The sequence below is a fragment of the Typopeltis vanoorti genome, chromosome 7, assembly GCF_054136105.1.
Source record: "Typopeltis vanoorti isolate ZY-2024b chromosome 7, IOZ_Tvanoo_1.0, whole genome shotgun sequence".
NCBI classification, from domain to species: Eukaryota; Metazoa; Arthropoda; class Arachnida; order Uropygi; family Thelyphonidae; genus Typopeltis; species Typopeltis vanoorti.
The window spans coordinates 18,580,879-18,605,817 of record NC_143555.1 but is presented as its reverse complement, the minus strand read 5'-3'; the positions used below and the strand labels follow the sequence as shown (position 1 = coordinate 18,605,817).

The following is a 24,939-nucleotide window of genomic DNA, read 5'->3' as shown; positions in this document are numbered from 1 at the left end:
TAAATGCGCAGGTTTAGCAGACTCCATTGCCATGCAGCCTAAGTCTCAGATTGGGTTGATTGGAATTACGGCAGAAGCAACTAAGGCTGTTAATTGCTTGCTCTTTTCTGTCCGATTTGTTTTACAAATAGGCCTGTTTTGTAGGATAAAAAATCCCCACGTTTCCGGAGTAAAAACTCTTCCACTTACTCTCTGGCCAATCTTTTCAAATGTTCTTCGTGCCACAGACATGTTTCGAACCCACTCTGTTTCCAATAAAAAGTAAAAAGGGCATCGTCAATACAGACCGAGATACGGAGGCTGGCATAGCATCAGGTTGGTTTGTTAGATAATATTTTTGTCATAAATGCTGATGAGGGGAAAAATTACACAGTAAAATTCTGTATAATTTATTCCGATTTATATCTCCAACACTACTTATGTTTCCGAAATTCTGTTGTTTTTTTTTTTGACAACTTTTACGCATTTTATCTGAAAACTGCAACCTGTAAATGTCTAAGCCAGTGGTCTCCAAAGTGTGGTATGCGTACCCCAGGGGATACGCGAGTCGATAGGCGGGGGTACATCAAAAAAGTTTTATATTGATAGGAAAAAAAATTAAGTAATTAATTAAAGATAAATAATATTACTTTCTTTCATCAATTAAACATATATCTAATATAGACAAAGACGGTATAAAGATCTTGTAAACTTAAATTTGCGAGTAGCGAATTTAAGTTTACAAGGGCGACTTTGCACACATAATCGTCCGTGGCAGAGCTGTCATGTTTTTTAAACTAGGGAGTAGTAAATCTCTTGCTTCTTATCATTGCCATTGTTTGTAGAGCATCCTAGTGTTGACAAGCCCAACTAGAGAATGAAAATTGCTTAGTTATCCTGCTATCTACAGATGACACCACAGTTGTATTAATTATTTGACTATTAGTAGTAAGTTTAACGATTTTTTAATATATATTGTTTCTGTGCAATTCCAACACCTTTTTGTGCTTACTTTTACGTTTACACTAGAAATAGTGAATTAATATTATCAAAATTGCTTACATTTTTTAAAAGTGTTTGATATTATCAATAGTAAATGAATTATATTTAAATTTTACAAATTAATCCTCACAAAATGGATAAATGGTTAAAAATATTTCCTCCAAAGAAATCGCGAATTGAAGATAATTATGATAGTACTTCTACATCAGACGAACAACAAGGAAAAGATAGGATTAATTATTCTATTCAAACAAGTTCGTTATCAGTCAAATTAAGTGATAAAAACATTAATCTGAAAATTAACAAAACCTTGCCCAAGAAAGTTCGAAATTATCAAGAAGACTACTTGAAATGGGGATTTACATCGACGATTTATATTTACATAATACTTATTACAATAGATTTTTGCTCAGTCAATTAGGGGTACGCACTATTTATTTTTTCTGTGTTGGGGGTACGCGATCAAATAAATTTGGAGACCACTGGAAGCAGGATATTAATAAATCACTTTTATATTCCGTCCTCGTGTCATTAAATGTAATAAGGCAAATTGAGCCTAACTGCATGTCTGGGTTGGATAACCTTTCTGAGTAGTCGTAAAAAAACATCATACTTTTCCCACTTCCAAGAAAATCAAACAACAAAAAAAAGCACAGTCACAGTTTATGATAATTATCACGCACTTAGATTTTGTGATTTAGCTTTACACAAGTAAAAGATAAACATAATTTTATGCATGCGTTTTTTTCCCGGGTAATGTGATTGTGCGTGTTTGTACCTGTCTTGATAAATGTGTGCACGTTTGCCTGTAGCTGTTGATATGTATTTGAAAAGTACTTTATATATACACAATAATCAAATTGTTAGGGTTTCCTCTTAAAACTGGGTTGGTCTTCCATTTGCAGGAAATAGACGCCTTCGGTTGGTATCTTATGAACAACCTGGTGATTATTATGTCTGACGAGATTTTAATTCTTAAAATCATCTTGTTGGAGTAATAATATAAGTAGAGTTTATCAGGTCCGAGTTCACCATTCAAACCGAATCACAAAGTGTTAAATTTGACTCAACATTTGAGGACTGGTTTCCAGGTAAGATGATGATGGTCTGCACGGAGTTGCAGATAGAACAACATTTGAGGAAATTATGTAGATCATTTTGGCATATTTATTTTAATGTCGATCACCATTTCCCCTTTATCTGTTATTTGGCGTTATTTTCCAGCGAAGTTGATAGTTACAGGACGCTTATATAAATATAGGTGTTTCTTCTTCATGCCACGTTAAATTTTGATAAAATTCTTATAACTTTCTTACTGAAATATACCGTCCGGTTTCAATTTTCATCCCTTCTGGTTCAGTTGATCAACCATATTATGCAACCGTAATATATAATGAGACTTTTTAAAAATACAAGTTCTATCATTGGTTCCGCCACCTTTCTGCTAACACTGTGTAAAACACGAAATATACAAAGTGTGGAACATGCGGCAAACATTCTATTAGTAGCTACGGCTGCTATTTTAGAGTTAATTGGAGAATTCCCCCACCCCTTCTGCAAACTGTCCCAGCTTTTGTTTACTCGTGAATCATGCTGTTTGGGTTCCGATCTCTTTTTAAGTGAAGTGCTGCAAACACCTCTGTTTTATGTGGATTGTCTAATAAAGCAGGAACGTTTCGCAATGTACGTATTATTTTTAGTGAAAAAACACTTTGTTCTTAAACAATGGCAAATCTTGTGATATTAAACAATGGCAAATCTTGTGATATTAAACAATGGCAAATCTTGTCAGTCTAGCTCAGTTGAAGTCTGTGTACTCTGTGAACAGAGCAGTTATGGAAATTTTCAATCATGTGTATATCGGAAAGGATCAAATGCGAAAGATCATGACAGCAGGTAACCCAGCTATTAATCACGAAAATATAATTATCTTCCGGATACTATTTACTCAAATACGAGATCCGAAGTTGATCGACGTGTCAGAAACAAAAGCCCTTTAAGCTGACGTGGACGCTTATTATTTTCCCTCAATCTCCTAATCGACTGGTTTTTCGCCATCCACTAAACCATCGACGGTTATTTAAATTTACATTATATGAATTTGCCCAACAGATTCACAATTAGTGTACGTTTATCGTGCACGGAGAAATATTTTCCGCGTGCACGGAAAAAAAAATTACGTGATTTTTTTTTTTTTCAATTAGGCTATTTGCAAGAGCATGAAAGGGCAAAAATCGTATCGAAATTATATTTTGCAACAACCTTTTTCAAAATGCCTAATCTTGCTCCCATTGGTCAGGTGAATTTTGGTTTCGTCATATTTATTACATCTGTTATCATAACACTTTTATATATAAATGGTTACTGTATCTGTGTGACTATTCGTTTGAATAAAATTTTCAGATTTAGATGATTCATTTTATGTTTGTACTGGACTGACTGTGATCATTCGAAATGATTTACTATTTTCTTGCTATCTGAATTAAAGAAGTTCTTGAAACACCTCAAGAAACACAAATACGCAGAAGCTGGTAAAATACAATAAAGGCAGAAACTAAAAGTGTATTTGCATTCATTGAAAAAACACACACAAAAAAAGGAAAATCCACGTCTTCTACGAATACATCTAGAGATATATTGGTAATCGATTGTCCGATTACTGCAGACTAAGTTCACCTGTCCTGCCGACACGTTTCTCATGAGCGGGTTGTTATATTATATCCACGGACATCCTTAACTAAGCGGAAACGAAAGGAGTTTTTCGATTACTTACAGGTGATTGCATTACTGATACTATGATATGCTTGGAATATTTTCCAAAACGCTTTGTTTATAGGTAAAGGTTCTATGCACGTGCGCGCGCGCGCGCGCGAGTTAGTATGACAAACATTCAGGTCCATAGTTCGTAAAACCGAATGTATATAATCGCGGCCAAATCTCACCTTTGGCTGCAATTGCAGGTGCTCCCCTATACAAAGTTCCCACTAAATGTGAATAGTTGAACACACGTAATTTGGTCCATTCTTCCACCAATGATACTCAGCTGTTATAGTAACGTTTGATATGGTGCATATTTGCTTTAAACTGGTGTAGCTTTCTGAAGATAAAGGTGCTATCTAAGGGCTCTTTGCTAGTCCCTATATAGCATCTTCTTGGGACTCTGCTAGCCCATTAGCATGTGCACTTCCATTTCCTCCAAGTATTTCATCACATTTCTCCCAGTATGACACTGTGCCTTTATCATTCCGACATTCGGTTTACATGTTCCCATGAACTACAAAAGGTTACTAATCCAAATTAGAAGAAGAATCTCTGCATCAAAGTAGCACTGCTACTGCACTAGTAAATAACAATCTCCTTACAGCCACCATAACAGAATATGCCCATCTTATCTGCGTATATTGTGATTCGCCATTCGACACTCCGGATCTGGTTTATTCACTGAAGTTTTTCCATAAAAATTGAGGCTGTGGGAATTCAATCTGTAATGCTGGTTCAACCTCAATGATTCTGGACGCTGAAACAATTTATTGAGAGAACTTACTGATGCATGAAGACACGTACAGCCCTTTTTTTGGCACTCTTCCTATCCTTTTCAGCCAGAAATAGTCAAACAGACAACACAGTTTATGTTGTATGCTTGACTGTTTCTATGATTTATTTTCAATCATTTTCCCTCTTTCAGTGACGCCTGACATATTTGATTTCGGATGTTCAAATTGTGCTGCAATTGCACGACCCAACTGACATCTAATATGATCTCCTGTAATAACACTTCCCTTCGTTTGCAGTCAGCTAATCTTATACCGATCTTATACCTAATCCTGGATGTTGAGATCTGATGTTAAATTGAATCAGAGAAGTGAAAAAGAAAGTTGTATTTTTCTGAAAATTAAAATTTCTTAAAGAAATTTGCATCGTTTTTTCTCCTTGCTCAGAGTCTATTAAACATTTTAGTAGGATTAGATTAAAGGATTTACTGCTATAGCATGAAGGCGAGTATACAGTTACTGGCGGCCGCGAAAATATTTTCTGCCAATCAGACTGATATTTTATTAACCCTGCCCTAAATACCTCATTTAGTGTGTGCACACATAAAGTTAATATACACTCTTGCAATTATTGTTTGCTTTCAGATGGGATTTATCTCTACTACGCAGCATTGGGGAAAACTTGGGGGTGACCGCATAATTTTGCAACACATCACAGTATAATACACTAATGGTTTAATATACTGTTGTTATTATTATTACCAGTAGTAGTAGATTATTTTAAATAATAATAATTTTATTATAAAACATTCTAATAATAAAATTAAAATAATTTTTAATTTTATTATTAAAGGCGAGGTTATTTTAATATTTAAAGTAACCTCGCCGGTTATTTTAAAACAATTTGTAAATTATTGTTAGAATGACTAAATCATTATTTTAATGAAATCCGGTTCATTTTTCTTGCAAGAAATTATATTACCTTGTTAAAATCAGTATCGTATTTTCCCTTCAGCCTTGTGGGGTAGCAATATGCTACTCTACCAGGGAGATGATTATGAAGCAAGGTGGGTTCCCGTTGCCTTCCTCGCCGTAAGTATTTTTTATGACTTAGCCGTGTATGTTCTCGGGACCGATTTGCCTCTTTTGAGGGATGAAAAATCCCAGTTACCGGATAAAAAATCCCGTATGAGACCGGTTAACTCACCTTTACTCGAAAGAGACCAGATAAAGGTTCCTCACGTCATGGACGGGAATCGAACCCAAGTCTTTCCAACCAAAGGGCTTCGTCTATGCCGACTGAACTAGAGGCCCCTTAAAATCGGCACACTGTTATATTCCAGGAATAGAAACAACAGCAGTTTATTGTGATCTGCAAAGCAGAAATTTTATCGCACACCAATCGCTTTTATAATGTTCTTAGAAATATCTCTGCAATTATGCGAAAAAAAAATTGTTTCGACGAAAGCTAATCTTCATATAGTGAATCAAAATTGTACATTTTTCATATATATGTATATATTTTAAACCTATTTATTTACATGAGTAGCAGAATCGAAGAAACATTGATCGTGGGTGGGTAACGAGCAGGAAGTAGAGTAGTCAAATTTGTGATAATAACCTCCTAATATAATCTCTTGCGATAGCATTTTATAAAAATATTTTTATTAGACTGAGTTATTACACTGCACAAGATGATATTATTGAAACTTATAGTACAAGAATTTGAATATATAGTTATAGTTAAATAAATATTAACTTTTAAAATTGTTCTTAGATTCAGCTATGTTGGATTTTTGTTTCACTTGTTATGCTTGAACATAAAATACTTATTAACTAATTAAATTAATTTTGCGTAAGTTGCTCTTTCATTTTTTCATTGCAGCTGACTGCAGTTTTCTATTAGCAAATGCCCAAATCGTGGACTATCCCATAGTCTACTGCTCTGAATCTTTCTGTAAAATATCGGGTTACAACAGAGCAGAGGTGATGCAAAAAAGCTGTTGTTGTAGTTTTATGTATGGGGAACTGACGGATAAAGCTACTATCGCTAAGGTAGAGCAATGCTTAGAAAATCAAGTCCAAGACCAGTTCGAAATTTTGTTGTACAAGAAAACAAGTAAGTAATGAAATTGTATAATGTTTTATAAAACAATGAGTTATGAACGGTTTTTATGAATTATTTATTAATGGGAACCCAAGAATGTTATTAATATTCACTAATAAATGCTCAATATTAATGGTCAGTGATGGCATTAACCATTTACCATTAAATAATAGTGATTTCAGTGGTGCTTCAATTAATAAAACTTTGTTATTTACGATTTTATGAACAAATGATTCATTCTCATATAATAAAATAATTAACAGCATAGCTCGGTCGGTGCCTTAATATGCTTACCCCTTAAACTCTCCCTGTAACGTATTAATATCTGTTATGCTAGTAGGTTATTATCAATTCATGATCGCAGTATATCTTTTACATTTCTGTCATCATTAAATGTGTATACTAAGGAATGTGTAATTTCCCGAGACTTCACTGAATTAATTCATTACTAATTGTAAAGTACGTTGGTATTTAACTGTAGAATGCATGTCAAGACATTTTCTTGTAGAGGACTGCTTTCAGTCTAGAAAATATCTGAGTTTGAATCCTGTCTAGGACGCGAAGAATCTGTATAAGTTTTCCAGGTGAAAGCAAATGACCACATAGTTACTATGACCTCCATGTCCTTAGTTACTTCAACCGTAATTACAAAACAGAAACAACGACGACAACATCAGTCTGAAAATTATTTTTGCAACCTACTCAGATTTTAACCTTTAGGGAGTTGCTTAGCCTACGAAGTACGATAGTCCCATATTTTATTCAGAATTTTTGTAATCATCAAAATGCAATACTTAATTGTTTAAATATTCTTTAAATAAAAGAAAGCTGCGTTTATGTGGTTTAAATGAGGTAGGGTTTCTTCCTTAATGTCCATTATTTCGTTTTAACGCCATTCAAAGTTATCATGAATACAATTCACGAATCTTAGAAAGAAGGAAGTCTGGGGAATATTATCAACTATAGCAAAGATAAGAAACAATTTAAATACGTCACAAAAATTAAAAAGAGGCAATCAAAACTGAAAGTCCAAACTCATTAAACAAGCTTTTATTATTTGAAAATTTTGATATAGATGTGTGTTTACGAGTTTTGTTTATACATTTTGTAATCAGTTATTCATTTTTCAGCCACTTTCTGGTTAGAAAAGCGATCCAAAAATAAGTCCCAAATCTAAAAGATAAGTTCATGAATAAAAAAAAAACATGATACCCAGAGAAACTTACAATGACCAATTGTGTGTGTTCTAATGTATTTATATAATTTATTATTCCATAAATTATGATATTTGCCCATAAAATAAATAGATTACTAGTTTCTTTTTTTAATTCATTTCGTTTGACCATGTGAAGCTGAAGCAAAATATCGAAAACAGTTGATATTGGGTTTCGTTGTAAAGATGTCTTAATGTGAGGATTTTTATTATCGCGGCCCTGATTCATACTTGTCCTTTAAATAAGATTGTCACAGACTGAAAATTATTAATAATAATAATAATTTGTGGCTTATATCTTGAGAGCTATTAGTTTTAGCTTAACAAATTGGACACACTTATCTACTGGACTGCAAAAACACCGTGAACAGTATCTTTGCTCAAAATTTTAATTTCTTTGGATATGCGACCTAACAATTTCCTCTCCCATCCTCTGCTGTACTGGCTGCTCATAGCCTTAGTTGCTTCGGCCGTAATTCTAACCAAACAAAAGTCTCCATTTTAAGTGGTGTTTATGCTTATATCACGAGAATTGGTCACGAAAGTTCACATACTTTTTGTTTGTTTGTTTTCTTTTTTTTTTCTTCCTTTCTTTGGCGATTTTTTTTCAAATGGTAAAGAATATCAGTATGAAAAAAAGTTACTGAATGTAATAGTATCATTGTAAAAACTGTAGTTTATATTTTTTCGTATAACTCGAAAATGAATACTGAAATCGGCTGATGTAGATAATTTTAACAGAAAAATATCTCTTTTAAACGCGGCATGTGGAATTTAAGAAATAAGATTACGAAAAGAACTAATTCTTAATAAAAACTTTCAATTGTAATGATAAATTGTAATTTATCATTACAATTTAATTACTATATTAAAAGAAAGAATTGGTTCACATTACTTTTATAGTCGCACGTGATTTCTGGAAGTGTTACGGGAAAGACGGTATCAAGAAGTTTTTCAACTCCTGACTTAAGATATTGCACAAATTCTATTGACATATGAAATGAAAGCTTCGTATTATTATATGCCATGAAAGAGAGGACACGCATGCATAATAGTAATGATGCTTTTGCGATAATTATGTAGTAAGTTCAGTTGCCGTGATAATGGACGACATCCACTATACAAGAACGCTGTTGCGAAACCCAGCTTTTATATGATGTCTCGGAGAGTTTCTTGACTTGATTTCTTTACAGCAATATAAGGCTATTTTCAGTTTATTTTCAGCAGCATTTGACAATCATATTGAAACCTCCACAAATGAATTTCAGATGGAAATTCAGACCTAAGAAATAGACTTCGCGACGTTGATCTGTATTTTCTCAACTGTGTACGTGGTAATGTGTTACACTGCTTGATAACGAATGTGCCCTATCGAAAACACATATCATCATTTCTACTATCAAAGACAGAAGATGGCAAGATAAAACTAGGAAGTAATTCAACACTGACAGACTTCGAACCTGCCTATGAACAGCTGCTTCTCAAAACAGAAGCAATACCGAGTTTCTCTTTGACATTTTTATATCAGTCATGTTAAGCAAGCTTCCTAATAATATAAACTTTTATATTTTTAATTTTAATGTTTTAAATCAGAGCCACGTGTCCATGTAGGAGAGATTTACGCCAGTGGCCTGAATTATTATGGTGCCAATGCCATTAAATTTCGTACTGCCAAATAAAAAGATGTAATTTCTAATTGCATAAAGGAAAGCATAAGGGTAAGGTCGATCTGCTTTGATCTTTGTTGCTCTTATAAATAACTTGTTTCCAGAGTCATTATTAGTGGAAAGGATCAAGGAAAGAGAAAACAAAGAAACAGGATTAAAAGAAGTGGAAATAGGGTAAAGGCTAAGAAAATTGAGGAACAAAAATGAACGATAAAAGTTATTAGTGACGGAAATCCCAGTAACTTCTTCGGAGTGAGGTCGGTAGAGGGGAGGAAAAAAGGGATTGAGAAAATTAAGCCTTTTTTAAGAAAGTTGGACAACAGAGAGAGAGAAATAGAACACACACACACACACACACACACACACACACACACACACACACACACACACACACACACACACAAATCCACAAACCTTAAACAAAAAAAAACACGAAATTTAAGTAAATAGTAAGAGGCAAGTAAATAAATGAAATCAAATCTTAATTAAGTTTGGAAGGCCTTGTAAATGTGTCTTAATGTTTTCCCTCCGTAATGTAAGGGGGAAGAGAAATATGACCTCCTTAAGTTTATGGAAAAGTGAGCGTTCTATGCGGCGTCTGCGACACATATTTTTACCAGGGATATTGATAATTAGCTTATTTCTTCTAGATTGAGAAGGGAATTTTCTGATTGATATTTTAAGGAGAGGGTGCGATCACTCTCGACTGGGCTCGTGAATCTAAAAAATGAGTACTTTAAGGTCTATCTTTTGTATACGACTTTGTAAGTGTTTACGTTGTGTGTGTGTGTGTGTGTGTGTGTGTGTGAGAGAGAGAGAGAGAGAGAGAGAGAGAGAGAGAATTCGTGTGCGCATAGTATATTTTATTTCGGTGTTTATGAAATGCTTTAAACTCGCAATTTTGGTAAGAAGTCAGTTAATTTTAAAATCAATTAGGCTAGTCGGAATTCTGCTGTGTATGTTTTTGATGAATGGAAGGCATAATATTATGTTATTATCATACATCTCCTAGACGTCAGTTTAGGGAAGATTGTCTGTTTATGGTGTTCTGAATAAAGGTGAAAAGGGAATTTGCGGGATTTTTAACGCAGATTTTCCTTTCACTTTAATTTTGTTGTAAACCTGTAGGGTGTATAGATATAGGGAGTATCTCCAAAAGTACAATTTGTAGACGTTCATGAATTGATTGCGAAACTTTTATGCACAGATGATAGTAATTGAAACGAAGGCAGTTGTCAGTCTTTGTTTATTTTGGATGTTAGGGAATAATGTTGAATCATAATTGTTGATTGCTAATTCTTTTTTAAGTTCAAGAGTAAACTTCCTGGTAAAGAAGTTGTTCAACTTAGTGAATAGTCCACTGATAGCGTGTGATTCCTAAAACAAAGGATATCATAAACGTATCTGTGATAGGAGATGATAATTCCAGGTATTGGATATATTAAGGACTATTCGTGATGCAACATATAGAGCTTGACCAACAGAAGACACCAACGACATGTTAACAACCATCGACGGACCGAAAATGTGTGTTTATAGATTTGCCCTCTGAAGGTGGTATCGTTACTATTATCTGGCAAGCGTTTCATCTTACAGTATTGTATCAAGAGTGTGATATCATTGATGGGGGAGGAGAATTCTTTCTCTTAGGATGATGCCTTAAAAAGTTTTCAGTGATCTCCACCTTAGTGTATGGCGACGCCACATCACTACTCACTAATGTGGAACTGAATAAGAGAAACATTTATGTTTCTTATTTATGCGTTCTGCTTCCGATTTGTTTGTTTTGCGGGAATGAAAAACCCGAGTTTTATTGAGAAAGATTCCCCACCACTGAATGAGACCATCTAGGTCTCCTTCACACGCACGCACGCACGCACGCACGCACGCACGCACGCACGCACACACACACACACACACACACACACACACACACAAAATGCTCTTAGAAATGTTCCTTTCTTCTTAAACACGAATATTTTGATCACAGGACCTTTGAAGGAGCCTATGAATGCATTGGTTTCTAGAATGCTGCTGTGTCATTGCAGAGTTGTTACAATTATTTTACATCCTACCACAGGAGTCTGAACCTTTTTTCTCCCTAGGACAGTGTTTCTCAAACTTCAGATATCCGCATGCCCCTTCTTAAGTTTTCATTATTACCAAGTACCCCCTTATCAAAATAATAAATAAATAAAGTATATATCATTGTAAATGTGCATTTTATTTGAATTTATATGTTCATGTAAACAGAAATATGATTTATTTTTAACAGAAAATAAAATTTATAAAGATACTATAAATTTTTACTTAATTTAAATAATTTTTCATCAATGAGAGAAGTGAAATTTCTTATGGTGGGATAAATTTTCAGCAAACTTTTGCTCTGTAGTTGTTAATTTCAATCTCAGATGGGGTTCGACATCTATAATGCGGTTCCTCTTCTTCTTCGTCTTAATATCTACAAGGGCCGAAAATCCAACTTCGCACAGATATGAATTTGGAAATGGAAAAATGAACCTTGGAGTTTTATCCGTTAATTCTGGAAATTCTTTTGTATTTGTAGCCAAATTATATAATTCCATAATATCTGAAACACATTCACTATATATTTCTTAGTTTTAACACGCTGACGACGGGGTGGTGTCAAGCAAAACAATATGTTTCTGGTACAGCATATGGTTTTGCTTGAGTCTATACAGCAGTTTCTGTTGGAGGGGAGATGTGATTCATTAGTTAGTGCCGTTTTTATCCCAGTTGTCTCTAATTGCACTATTTGTTCAGAAATATATTACACAGACTGCAAATGTCTCTGTACGTTATTCAGTGATACAATAAAACTATTTGTTTTTCTTGCATCTTCAGTATAATGACGCTGTTGGGTAGGACGTGTTGTTTACCGTAGGGAGCGACTTACTCTCGCCATGACGTGAACTTCGTGGCGATAGTAACTCGCAATTTGAGTAGGAGAATTCATACATAATATGTAATTTATTGAGAAATATGTACGTTTAAAATAATTCTGTTTTTCTTAATAATGATTCCATGCGTTAATGATGCATAGCCAAAAATTGCCACGTACCCCCTGAAGACCTTTCGCGTACCCCTAGGGGTACGTGTACCACACTTTGAGAAACACTGCCCCAGGAGGTCATCTATAAGCTCATAGGTGTTGACACCAGTACGGTCAGATGACCGTACTTGGCGCTACTTTTTTTCTGAGTCCGATGGGAATATCTCGATTATTTTTTTACACTTATTTGTAGTCATCAATGTGTTAAGTTGGAATTTAGGATTATTTCGATGTTTATTGATTTTTTAAGTTATTTTAAAGATTACTTCGAATGATTTTTTTTTTTCAGTTCAGAAATAACGTCTTGCATGGGAATGTTTCGGGGCGACAGCAAAGACCAATTCTTATTTTTAGGTGTTTATTTCTTCTTGTGATAGTTTTATAGGTTAGCTATTTCAACAGCAAAGCTGTAAATTTATGTCGGCTTTTGAGTTTTTCCAGTGAGATGCTGCAGTCTCTTAGCAGCTTTTCTCAATGTTTTTCTATGTATTTATACACCACAGAACGGTTAATTACAAACATTTTACATTTGATGGGTTCACACTAAAACTAATTACATTTCGACAACCCATCTCCCTCGCTTTTCACATTTGTTTTAAATCGTATTCAAGCATTCTTTGTTCACCGGGGGGGGGGGAATAAATACCTTTATTATCATAGTTTGTTCCTGTAGAACAGGAATGTCCAAACCCACGGCTAGCGAGCACTTTCGGACTGGGCTGCCAATTTTTATCGAATATCAATTGAGAAATCAATTGAGGAAAAAAAAGTGAAACAAAAAGCACAACGCAATATAACTGTTAACAAATGACGCAAAAATTTCGCGAATGAGAAAAAATACGATCATACCTTTTCTCTCCTTGAATTCCTGTCCATGTCTATTTTGCTTTTCAGTGTACAATTCTTTATATAATAATTGAATGTATAAATATAAGATATATTATTTTTATTATTATTATAGCGGAATATGTAATTACATAATATTCTACTGCCTTGAAAATAAGGAAAATAGAAACAAAAAGAACCCAGATCAAAGTGAACAACATAATAGTCCGTAAAGGTAATCGAGAGGAACATTGCTCAAAATAGAAAAGCATAAATAATACAAAACATTTTGCAAACCCATTTCATAAATTTAAGGGGTATACATTTTGTTCTCCATACAAGGAACATCCAAAATGATTTACAAAGAGATTCGTGTGTCTTCCTAGTCTTCGTTTCTTCACATTTTATCTATTTGCTTTTTCTTGACCCGCTTCATCCTATACTTCCTCAGTCCGAATCTATTACTACACAACAATATGATTCACTTTTGTTGAGTTTTTTTTCTATCATCACCAATAACCTATTCATCCTTTTTCTACCTTTCTTAACCTCTCGCTACGCTACTTATTTTTACCCCCCCCTCTCTCTCTCTCTCTCTCTCTCTCTCTCTCTCTCTCTCGCCTCTTTCATTGACTCTTCCCACTAACAATTACCGACCCTAGCAAAAGGTTCCTCCCTCATCTACTAAGATAAGAGCTACAGTTGAGTGACCTTTCTTGAATGTAATTCAAAGTTAAACCATATGTGATGGCACTGCTCTGAAATAGCTTCGCTATTATAATATTTAATATTTTTGCTTTTTTTTTCAAAACTTAAAATAAAAATGTAGTCAGTGAAATATAAACCATGTAGGTATATATGGAATATAGTCTGTGCAGTTTTGAACGTTTAAAATTGGCCTGGTGAGGCCTCTCAAGGCGATGAGTGCAGGTTATTAGGAAAAAGAAAGATTGCGCATCACTCCTATCAACAATTATGCGTTATTTTTCATGAAGACAGTTTATATTACCAGTAACATAAACTGTTTTCATGAATGTTCAGTCTATTGCGTATCGATCTTAGGAAAACATTTTACAGTAATTCTGTCCAAATTCCCATCAGACCTGATTATCGGAGGCCTGAGTGGGCTTGAGAAAAAGTAAAATGTTTAATGGTCAGAGTAGGGTTTTTGGATTATCTGACTTTAGTCTACCCGCGTTGCTAAACGTACAATTGGTTTATATCTTTGGTGAGTCACATAAAAAGGCTGTTTTAGAATTGTGAAAGGCAGATGACCGAACTAGTTATTTCGTTGAGGGAAGAATAGGACAACGTCCCTGAAGAGAGTATATATAGTATATACCCTCTTCTTGCAGTATTGAAAACGAAAGGCAAGAGATAAACAAAATTCTGCTTTCGATATCGTATATCAAAATCGATTACAGAATTGTCTTTTATTTTAAGGAACTCCTTTGTGGCTGCTTTTGCACGTGGCTTCCATTAAGAACGAAAAAGACATGGTCGTCTTATTCTTGCTAACGTTTAGAGATATTACGGCACTAAAACAGCCCTTGGAGGATGAAGCTTCAAAAGGTAAGTAAAAGCTAATTCAAGAAACATATTTTGTTACGTATTTCATAACAATAAAAACAGTTTATTGCTGTGGTTGTATTAAAATACAGGTGGTATAAATATGATTATTAGGACAAGTTTTATTCTCTACACAATTAATCAAAAATTATTAGCTCCCGACAACGTTTTCAGGTCTGAATAAAGTGGATTGCAACATAATTGATACAATATGAAAATATGCCACTTGAACTATTTTTTGAACATAGTCGCCAAATTCGGGCATTTTTCCTACGTTTAATGACTGCCCATGCACTGTTCCAAGAGTTCTGATTCTCTAGGAATTAAACACGCAGGATGAACCCTTTTTTGCACTGGTATCAGAGTAAACTAACGTCTTTCGGCTTAATCATATCCCACCTAAAGACGATCACAAACATTCATGTCCACAGCAGGATTCGAACCTGTAGCCTGTTAACTGGAGAGCGAAAATGTTAGCTACTCGTCCTATATGGCTGATAAATTATCTTCTTATAATTTTCTTTTGTTATAATAACAGAACCTTATTTTAAAGCAAGTCTTGAAATGAGAAACATGGGGTATCCAGTAATGGATCCTTTCACTTAGAGAATTTCATCCCCTCTAAAAGACGTTACCATGAAACTTAGTCCGGTAACTCGGGAGAAATGTTCTTTCTCTTCGTGATGGCCAACATAATTCTGGCCGTTTCATTTCTCTGGCTAGCCAAGTGGTGGTACACTGAACTAAAATTATTTACTTGGTAGTAGACGATTTATTATTATTATTATTATTATTATTATTATTATTATTATTATTAAGAGAGACTTCCAAGGAGTCAGAGACTCATCGAGGGAGGCCATATACTATATATATGCACACACACACACACCAGCTATCATACTTATTCTTGAATTCATTCACACTGCTTGCACTCACAACCTCCAATGGCAATCCATTCCAATCACGCACCACCCTCTGAGAGAAAAAATCTAGCCCTCACACCCTTCTTGGCGGCCTTCATTCTCAACTTCCAAGGATGCCCTCTCGTCCTTTCCCCACCCTCCAAAAATTGAAAAATTCCATCAATTGAAATCCTGTATGACCCTTTCAGAAGTAAGTCTCAACCATATCACTCCTGTTTGCTAGTGTCTGCAGTCTATAAATTCTCAGTCTGTCTTCATAAACAGTATTCAACAATCCTGATATCATTTTTAACACTCTCCTTTGTACTCTCTCCGATATATCAGAATCACAACGGAAACCAGGAGACCAGACCTTCGCAGTCCAAGTGAGGTCTTTTCAAGGCCTGGTAAAGAGGCAAAATAACATCCTTATCTTTACTTGTAAACGTTCATTTGAGCATTGCAATTATCTTTTGAGTTTATTTGCAATCTTTGCCACATGGCTCATAAACTTCAACTTCCTATCTGTTAACACTCCAAGATCCCTAGCCGCATCAGTTTCTTCTAGCCTAATCCCACCAATATAATACGACATTGGATATCTAATCATGCCGAAGTAAATGACTTTACATTTACTGATATTGAACTATCACCCATGCCCACAATTCCAGCCTATTCAAATCATTCTGCAAAGACTGCATATCAGCAGCATTCCTGATTACCCTACCTATCCTTGCATCATCAGCAAATAACTGTATGTCACTGTCACTTGTCAAATCCTTCCCAATATCATTAATGTACAGATTAAAAATTAAACTTGTGGTACACCACTTGTTACCTTAAACCTTGCTGACTCAGATCCCCCATGTACCACACGTTTTGATATCTGTCAGTCAGCCATCCTCTTATTCATGCTAATATTGTATAACTCAAACCCATTTTCTCCAATTTATGCAGCAGTCTGCCATGCTGTATTCTTTCAAAGCCTTAGGAAAATCTAAAAGTATCATGGTGTATCCATTCCCCTTGTCTAGTTCAATGGTAACATTGTTATAGAATGTGAGCAAATTGCTAAAACATGATCTTCTCTTAGTAAAAATTTGCAAAGTAGATATTCACTGTCAATCCATTTCTGAATGCGGGCCCTAACCAATTTTTCCAAAATCTTCACCACCACTCCTGAGATACTAATTGGTCGATAGTTGGATACATTGGCCTTTGCAACACCCTTGTGCAATGGAATTACCATACATTCCTGCGGAACCTTCCCTGTTCTGAGACTCATATTAAACATGCTGGTCAAAGGAATGGTCAGTTCAGCTGAACACTCTTTTAGCACACGTGCTGATATCCCATCAGTCCCTCTTAATGAATTCTTATTCAGTTTGTCAAACAGCTCTAATACCTCGGCCTCATACACCTGTGTTTCTTCATCTAGTGAAGAGGTAACAGTGAGCTCAACGTTGCGTTCACCAGGTTGATAGCTTTTAACGAAATGGGCACTCATTAACTGAACAACCTCTTCTGCATCTGTAGTCCTCACGCCATCTGAATTTATAACTGTTATTCTTTCATATTCATTCTTTCATTTCTTTTTATACTCATACTTTGTTTTCTGTACAACAATTGTGACTGCTCTAACCTGCTGCTTATAACGGTCATAACCGACGTCATCCTTATGTAAACGGTATTCCTTCCACATCGTCCTTTTCTTACGAATCTCTTGCTTAATAAGATTACACATCCATTTGACTCCTACTCTATTTATTCTTCGAACTCTCGGAACACATTCTGATATCGCATCATTTAAGTATTGTTTAAATGCTTCCCATGCACTGTCGATATTCTTTCCATCCAGCAACCGATTCGATTCCACTGAACTTAGTATACTCCTCAGTTGGTCATAATATCCTGCTTTGTAGTCCAGCATGTAACCTTTTCTGAATGGAACATTCATAAACTTTGTCACTTCCCAAGTGAGTACCGCATAATCACTGTCACCAACTGGAGGCAGAATAGTTACGTCTTTAACTGAAACGCCCTCTGACACTATAATCAAATCTAACACTCTTTGACCTCGAGTTCCTCCTGTCACATGCTGCTTGAGGAAGTTGTCCCGCAATAGCTCAATAAATGCATTTTCATTCTTCTCATGAGATTCTACTGCTACCCAATCAATATTTGGATAATTAGAGTCTCCCATTATGATTACTCTTTTCGCGCTCACCTTTTCTATTTGGTGATGCATTTTTTCATCACCAGCATCCGATCCACCAGGTATGTAACAACACCCCACTATGTAATTTGTCTTGCTAGATTCCACCTCACACGATATGGTTTCAAACTCACTGCCACATGAAATATTGTTAGTAGTATTACTACATTCATAGGTCTCAACTCTAACCGGATTTAAGTCATCCAATATCATTAACAGCACGCCCTTCCTCTCCTATCCACTCTATCCTTCCTAAAAATACTGTACCCATGACACTCGATACCAGTTAGTAGGAATGATTCTGATAACCAGGTCTCACTAATTCCTACAATCTGAGGTCGCAACATATTGACTAAGGCAACAAACTCTACCAGAGTTTGTTACCTTAGTCAATAATAATCTACCTGCGTGTTTTTTTGTATACTCTTGTTTGCAGTCTGCCTGACACAATTGGACATCTTGCAGATCTCTATTCTTCTCTAATGCCTCACACGTAGACATCTTTGCGCACATTTGATGGGTCCATGACAAAGCCCATTCTCGTATTAACACAGTTATATACCACTGTTGCTCTTACACCCACATTTTGATTGCTGCCCAAAGGTATCACAGGGTGATGCCTAGTATAATGGTATGAATGTTCTGTTTTTATTCTTGCTTACGTTGGCTTACGCCTATATATTTTCTTCTAATGGATATAGAATTATGTCTGTTGTTTGAAGTATTTAAGTCTACTAACTGGTCTCACCAACGTAGTTATATAAGCAGAGAATTTGTTGCTTCAAACTAATCTGACGTTATCGGAATTCAGCATACGCATAGAATGTTATGGCTTGAATGTCAGTTGTGATAGCCTATTAATTATTACTAAATATTACCAGAATGTACTTATATTTTAAGTATTAAATAAAAAGAAGTCAAAGTTTTGCTTCATAAATTCTGCTTCGCAATCGATGTACGCATGCGAATTTTTCGATCTACTTTTTAAGTATCATGCTTCAGAACACAGGGCATTCAAAAATATAAATTTAAAAGAATTATTCCATTACTCATATAACTGAGTTACTATTTTAGATCCGTTCAAATTGCACTCAACAGACTGTGAGTTCGAATCCCGCTTAGGAACGGATGTTTGCGATGCTCTGTTAGGTAGGAAAACTGTTTCATCTCAGGCGTGTGTGGGTGCCACCATCTTACTTTTTGGAGGCCTGGCGCATTCCATTTTGTCTAAAGCAGAGATCCCGGATAACCACCGTAGGAGAGCTGAGAGTCTCCGCACCACTGAAAATTTAAGCGGGTATATCGAGCCTTTCTTGGTTGAGATTCACATAAAATAAATCGCCGTTTAAAACTCTGTTAGTCATATGGATTTGGATGCTTGTGCAGAGTGGTATGTTTTTAAATTCCTTAATAAAAATGGTGGCACGTGAACAGATTCATTGCTTAATATTTATTCTTTCTTTCTTAATCCTCCCGTCTTCTTCTTTTTACAGCGAGGTACTGATTCTTGCAACCCCAACCATATTCGAGGATAAGATGGTTAAGCTTATGCCTCCCGGTGTGTCCCATTTCTGTAGATGCGTGAGGGACGAAAAAACCGAATTTCCAGGTGAAAAAATCCTCTACTTCCTTATGAGACTGGCTAACTCACCTTTAGTCGAAAGAGACCAAATAAAGCTTCCTCACGTCACTGACGGGAATCGAGCCGAGGTCTTTCCGACCAAAGGGATTCGTTCATACCGACTGAGCTACGGAGGCTCGGCATGATATTTATTTATATCATATTATTTTATTAATACTGAGAACTTATTAGTACTCATATCTTAATATTGCAGTATTATGCGAATGATTCACTGGCTATAACGTGATGAACTGACATGCAGTTTGTTCATTTACTCCAGGGTTAAGCAAGTTCGCTCGGCTAGCTCGATCTGTCACCAGAAGTCGCTCCGTATTAGCACAACAGTTTTCTATCCATTTGCCGGCTATAAAATCGGAAACTGCCAAACAGTCACAGATTGCCCATGTAAGTATTTGTGTCTCATATTCATAAAACAATGTAATATATATATATATATAAAATAACTGTAATGGCTTCATTTAAATCTATATCCCTTTATTTCAGAATATCATGTTGAACTCCTAAAAAGTGTTTGTTTGCTATTACAGATGATGAGCCTAAATTCCGAGGTGCTACCGCAATATCAGCAGGAAGCCCCAAAGACTCCGCCACACATATTGCTTCATTATTGCGCCTTTAAAGCCATTTGGGACTGGATTATATTGTGTCTGACTTTCTATACGGCCATCATGGTGCCGTATAATGTAGCATTCAAAAACAAAACAAGTGAAGATGTAAGCCTTTTAGTTCTAGATAGTATTGTAGATGTTATATTCTTCATAGATATTGTGCTCAACTTCCACACCACTTTCGTTGGACCTGGAGGTGAGGTAGTATCCGATCCAAAAATTATACGTGTGAATTATTTGAAGAGCTGGTTTATTATTGATCTTCTCTCGTGCTTACCGTACGACGTTTTTAATGCCTTCGATCATGAAGAAGATGTGAGTTAATTTAAATACTTGTCTGTAGTAAACCGTTTACATTTTGAATTAAACATTCAAAGTGATAGAGAAGCTATATTAAATCGAAGTGGTCTCCTACTGTGAATTCATATCTTTATCTAAAAAACACGGAGTATCCAAAAAATAGAAACGAAATATAAAATGTCATATAAGGAGGAATATAAAATTATTTTTGCATCATTTAATGACATGTCGCTCTACTCGAAAGGAATTTTCCATCGCTACTCACTTCTTACTGAATGAAGATTTGTTGAATCTCTCAAAATCTTAGATAGGCCACTCTGATTTCGTGTAGCTTGGCTACCACATCAGTAACAATCTCCAAACAGTTTGATCCAAATAAGCACATTCTCCATTAATTATTTGGAATTTTTCAAATAAAATACATTTCTTGCCAGTGTTCTTAATATTATGCAGGACTGAAAAAGAAAGTGCTCAACTCATGAATTAGTGTTATCAGCTGGCAATATGTTTTCCAATATACTTTATGTGATCGTTCTAGTAGATGTTAATTATTTACTGTTCAGGAACGAATTTTAACTTATTTCCCAACATATTAACTACAAACATAAATATTAAGGGTACTAATATTAAATGTTAATGCTGTAAGTTGCCGTTTTCATAATAAAATATTCTAAAGAATCATCGAAGTAAAGAGATGATAAAGGAAGAGGAAACTGTACAATGGTCGTGATAATACTAATAACACTTGGTAATAATTTTGTAAATTGTTGTCTTTTCTAAAAGAAGTTCGCTGTTTTCCAATATAGTCTCATTTCTGGTGCGGAAGTGTTTATTATTTAATATTATTAAAATTATTCATTCACGGATTATTATCTGTGCATATTCTTCGTTTAATAACCGTGAGTTTTATTTATAAAATCACATATTAATAAATACGTGCACAGAATATTTGGTTCGTAAAAGCAAAAACATCTCTGTGTGACTCATACATCATAGCAAGTATACAGGGAATGGGAAGTTTGTTTGTTTGTGCGTGCGTGTGTGTTGTAGAGTATATAGTAAGTCAGTGTCCCACCTGACTTACTATGTACTACTGGGAAATACACAAGTATTTCCCAGTGCCGGAGATGTATTTAATGACGTAATTTCATGTCACACGTAATTTTTTCAGAGTGCTAACTCCGGGAAAATGTCTGAAAATGGAAGCAAGTTGTGCTTATTACAAAAGAAAAGGTGCATTTAATTAAAAAATTTGAAAAGGGAAAAATTTACAGCAAAAGCTTGCAGAAAAATATGGCATCGGGATTCGATACATAAACAAAACTATGTCGAAGGAATTTGAAGTAGGGCTAAATCCAAGCCTTCGTACGATGACTTAATGCTCCTTCCAAATGAAAGCGCATAAAAAAGTCATCGTGTGAAGACTTGGATTTAAACATACTTCAGCGGTTCAATGAAAAATGAATGGAAAAAATACTCATCTCTAGTGTGATGTGTTGAGTACACATAAACCATGGTATTTCGTACTGGAATTAGGAGACATTTTAAGAATTCTCGAAAACAATCAAAAATTGCTGATTATGTCATTAAATAATGTGTATGAATATACAGTAACAGCTAATATAATTAAAAAATGAGTTGTTATATTTGTAAAGAACAATAAGATTAATGTTAGGATTATGTTTTTTCATTTATTTATTACTTTTATCCCTTGTCTCCCTCTTGATAATAAGAAATATAACTTTATAGTTTTTATAATACCCAAATATTTTAAGAAATACATAAATCAATGCATATACTAAGTATATTTAGATCAATGGTTCTCAAAGACTGTGCGGCGAATTTTGCTAAGTGTCTCGCGAAAACTGCAATTGATTTGATCCCACTTTTATCACTGTTAACGTTTTTGTCACAGATTTCTAATTCACCTTTTTCTGTTTCATCAAAAACTAATCCATATTAAAGTAACTTTTAAGTTTAACTGGAAAAAAGAAGCAAAATAAAAACAAAAGACATCGGACCTCGAACTTGCAAACGCAACAAAAACAACTGATGTTATTGAAGGGAACTGCTCATACGCGAGACTCCCTGTGCCGTAGTGTTCTTCTTCAACCCATCCATCCCTTAGGAGGGTAGAGTTCCCTGATTAGTGCTCACGACGATTTAATGCAGCACTCGCATCACTCCTCTACTGCATCCCGCAAGGACAAGTATTTTGGCTGTAGATCTGTATGTTCGGGCGCCGATTTGCCTGTTCTGAGGGACGAATTTCCGGGAGGGGAACCCTCTACTTCCGTTTGAGAACGGCTAACTCACCAGTTGAAAAGACCTGGTAAACGTTCCTCACATCATAGACGGGATTCGAATCCGGGTCTTTCTCAATCAAAGGACTCGTCTATACCAACTGAGCTACGGAGCCCCCCCCCCCTTAAAAAAAGTTCAGTGTGTTACGATTCCTCATTGCAAAGGATACTGTGAACCACTGAATTAGATAATCACCCATTTTGCACATATCTGAAACTCTTTTGTTCATTGAATGGCGTTTGTCACTGTCTGGCTTCTTATGTCATCAACTATCAGTAGTAGTCTGTTAATATATTCGCATTCTATTTTTTTTTGTTAATGTTATTCTTTTGTTCAAATGCCTTTAAATTCATAGCCTAAAGTTAGTTGGGAAGAAATCTAGTAGTAATAAAGTACGAAATTTATATTTGTCACTTATATTTCGCACTTTGCCTCCAATGCATAACTGATCATTGTAAATGCCCTTCCCTCCCCTCCCCCAACCATTCCACATGCATAATAATCAAATACCTCCTCTGTTCTTTCACCAGCAAGAGATTAGAAGAAGAAGCTATCAGGACCAGGAGACTCTTAGTGTCTCCTGGTCCTGATAGCATTTCGCCAACTGTCCTGAAACATTTTGCACCAGAACTGACTTCTGTCCCATATCGTCTGTTTATGATCTCTTACTCCACTGATATCTACCCCCACAGCCTGGAAATTGGCCTATGTTCAACCCATTCCCAAGATGGATAAGAAATCACCACCATCAGACTATCCCCTATCTCACTCGCCTCAGTTCTGTCTAAAGTAATGAAGAAAACCACCAATACACAACTCCTATGTTACCTTGTGATTTTTGTAGTAAGGTTTGTCAAATGAAAGGCACTTAGGAAATAAATGGATTTTTTATTATTATTATTTTTTATTCTACTGCTGGCTCTCGACAGATGTATTCACATATGTCACCCAGCTCAGGAAAAATACCATGGAAAAATACCTCGTATCGTTTGGTCTTTCCCACGACTTCTGCAACTGGATTGTCAGCTTTCTGACTGGACGCATATATTTTGTGATGGTTCCTTATCTTCTCACTATTCAGCTAATGCTGCAATTCCAAAAGGTTCTGTTCTCTCACCAACCCTCTTCTGTATATCAACCACCTACTTCAGTTGACCATGAGCCCAGAACAGATTTTCGCAGTGACAACACACTGCACTCCTTCCTTTCATTTGACTTATTCTACTTCACAAATCATCTCGACTTACAGAACATCAACTGCCACTGTCCCATTTATAATTTTCAAGCCATCCTCCAATAGGATTTGGTTAGGAAAAGCCAATTCTGCCTTATTTCCCACAAATAGAAGCATTTTCGTCCAGTATTATCTTTGACAACGCTCAAATTTCTAAACAAGAAGATATTTCTTTTCTTAGAATTACCCTGACATCAAGCCTCTGCGTTAATCACCCTGACATCAAGCCTCTACTGGCATAAACACATCACAACATTTGCCTTCTCAGCTTCCAAAAGACTAGAATTTCTCTTTCGCTCAGCGCGTTACGTCACCAGCTCCGAACAACTGTTAACCTTATATAAGTCGGTCGCAAATTCCCCCAGCTATTAAATACTGCTCTCACATTTCGGGTGGAGCCTCTAAGTGCTCTCTAAAAATAGTTAACTCAATACAGGAGGGCACTCAGACTGATCAATAACCATCTCTTACAACTCACTCCACCCAATTTCAGACAGACGTTTGGTTTCTGCAATATGTATAATAGCATGATAAACTGCAGAATACATCTTCTATAATGTTATTGTTATGTTACCAATATGTATCTTAATTAAATATTTCTATGGCAAATGTTCATATGAAATAGCATCGATAATTACTCTACTCTCTACTAGATCCCTTGAAACACGTTCAACTGCCATCCAACATCCACGGTACAACTCCAAAACCATAGAACAAGTTTCTGTTCCTCCTCCTCCATCCCTGCAACTGCTGTACTGTGGAAAGTCTTCACAAGGAATACAATATATACAGGCCATCAAATCCTACG

The 24,939-nt window shown here is 35.5% G+C and overlaps 1 protein-coding gene across 1 annotated transcript in view; it reads left to right on the top strand.

Annotated features, from left to right (window-relative positions):
• LOC150104522 (potassium voltage-gated channel protein eag-like) overlaps positions 1-24,939 on the top strand; it is an 86,624-nt gene that overhangs the window by 45,308 nt on the left and 16,377 nt on the right. The window contains exons 2-7 of the mRNA XM_090395572.1: positions 6,358-6,591; positions 14,801-14,929; positions 19,338-19,340; positions 19,945-20,069; positions 20,213-20,608; positions 21,590-21,592. Of these exons, the coding sequence (XP_090251698.1) occupies positions 6,358-6,591; positions 14,801-14,929; positions 19,338-19,340; positions 19,945-20,069; positions 20,213-20,608; positions 21,590-21,592 (890 nt within the window). The remainder of the gene's footprint in view (positions 1-6,357; positions 6,592-14,800; positions 14,930-19,337; positions 19,341-19,944; positions 20,070-20,212; positions 20,609-21,589; positions 21,593-24,939) is intronic.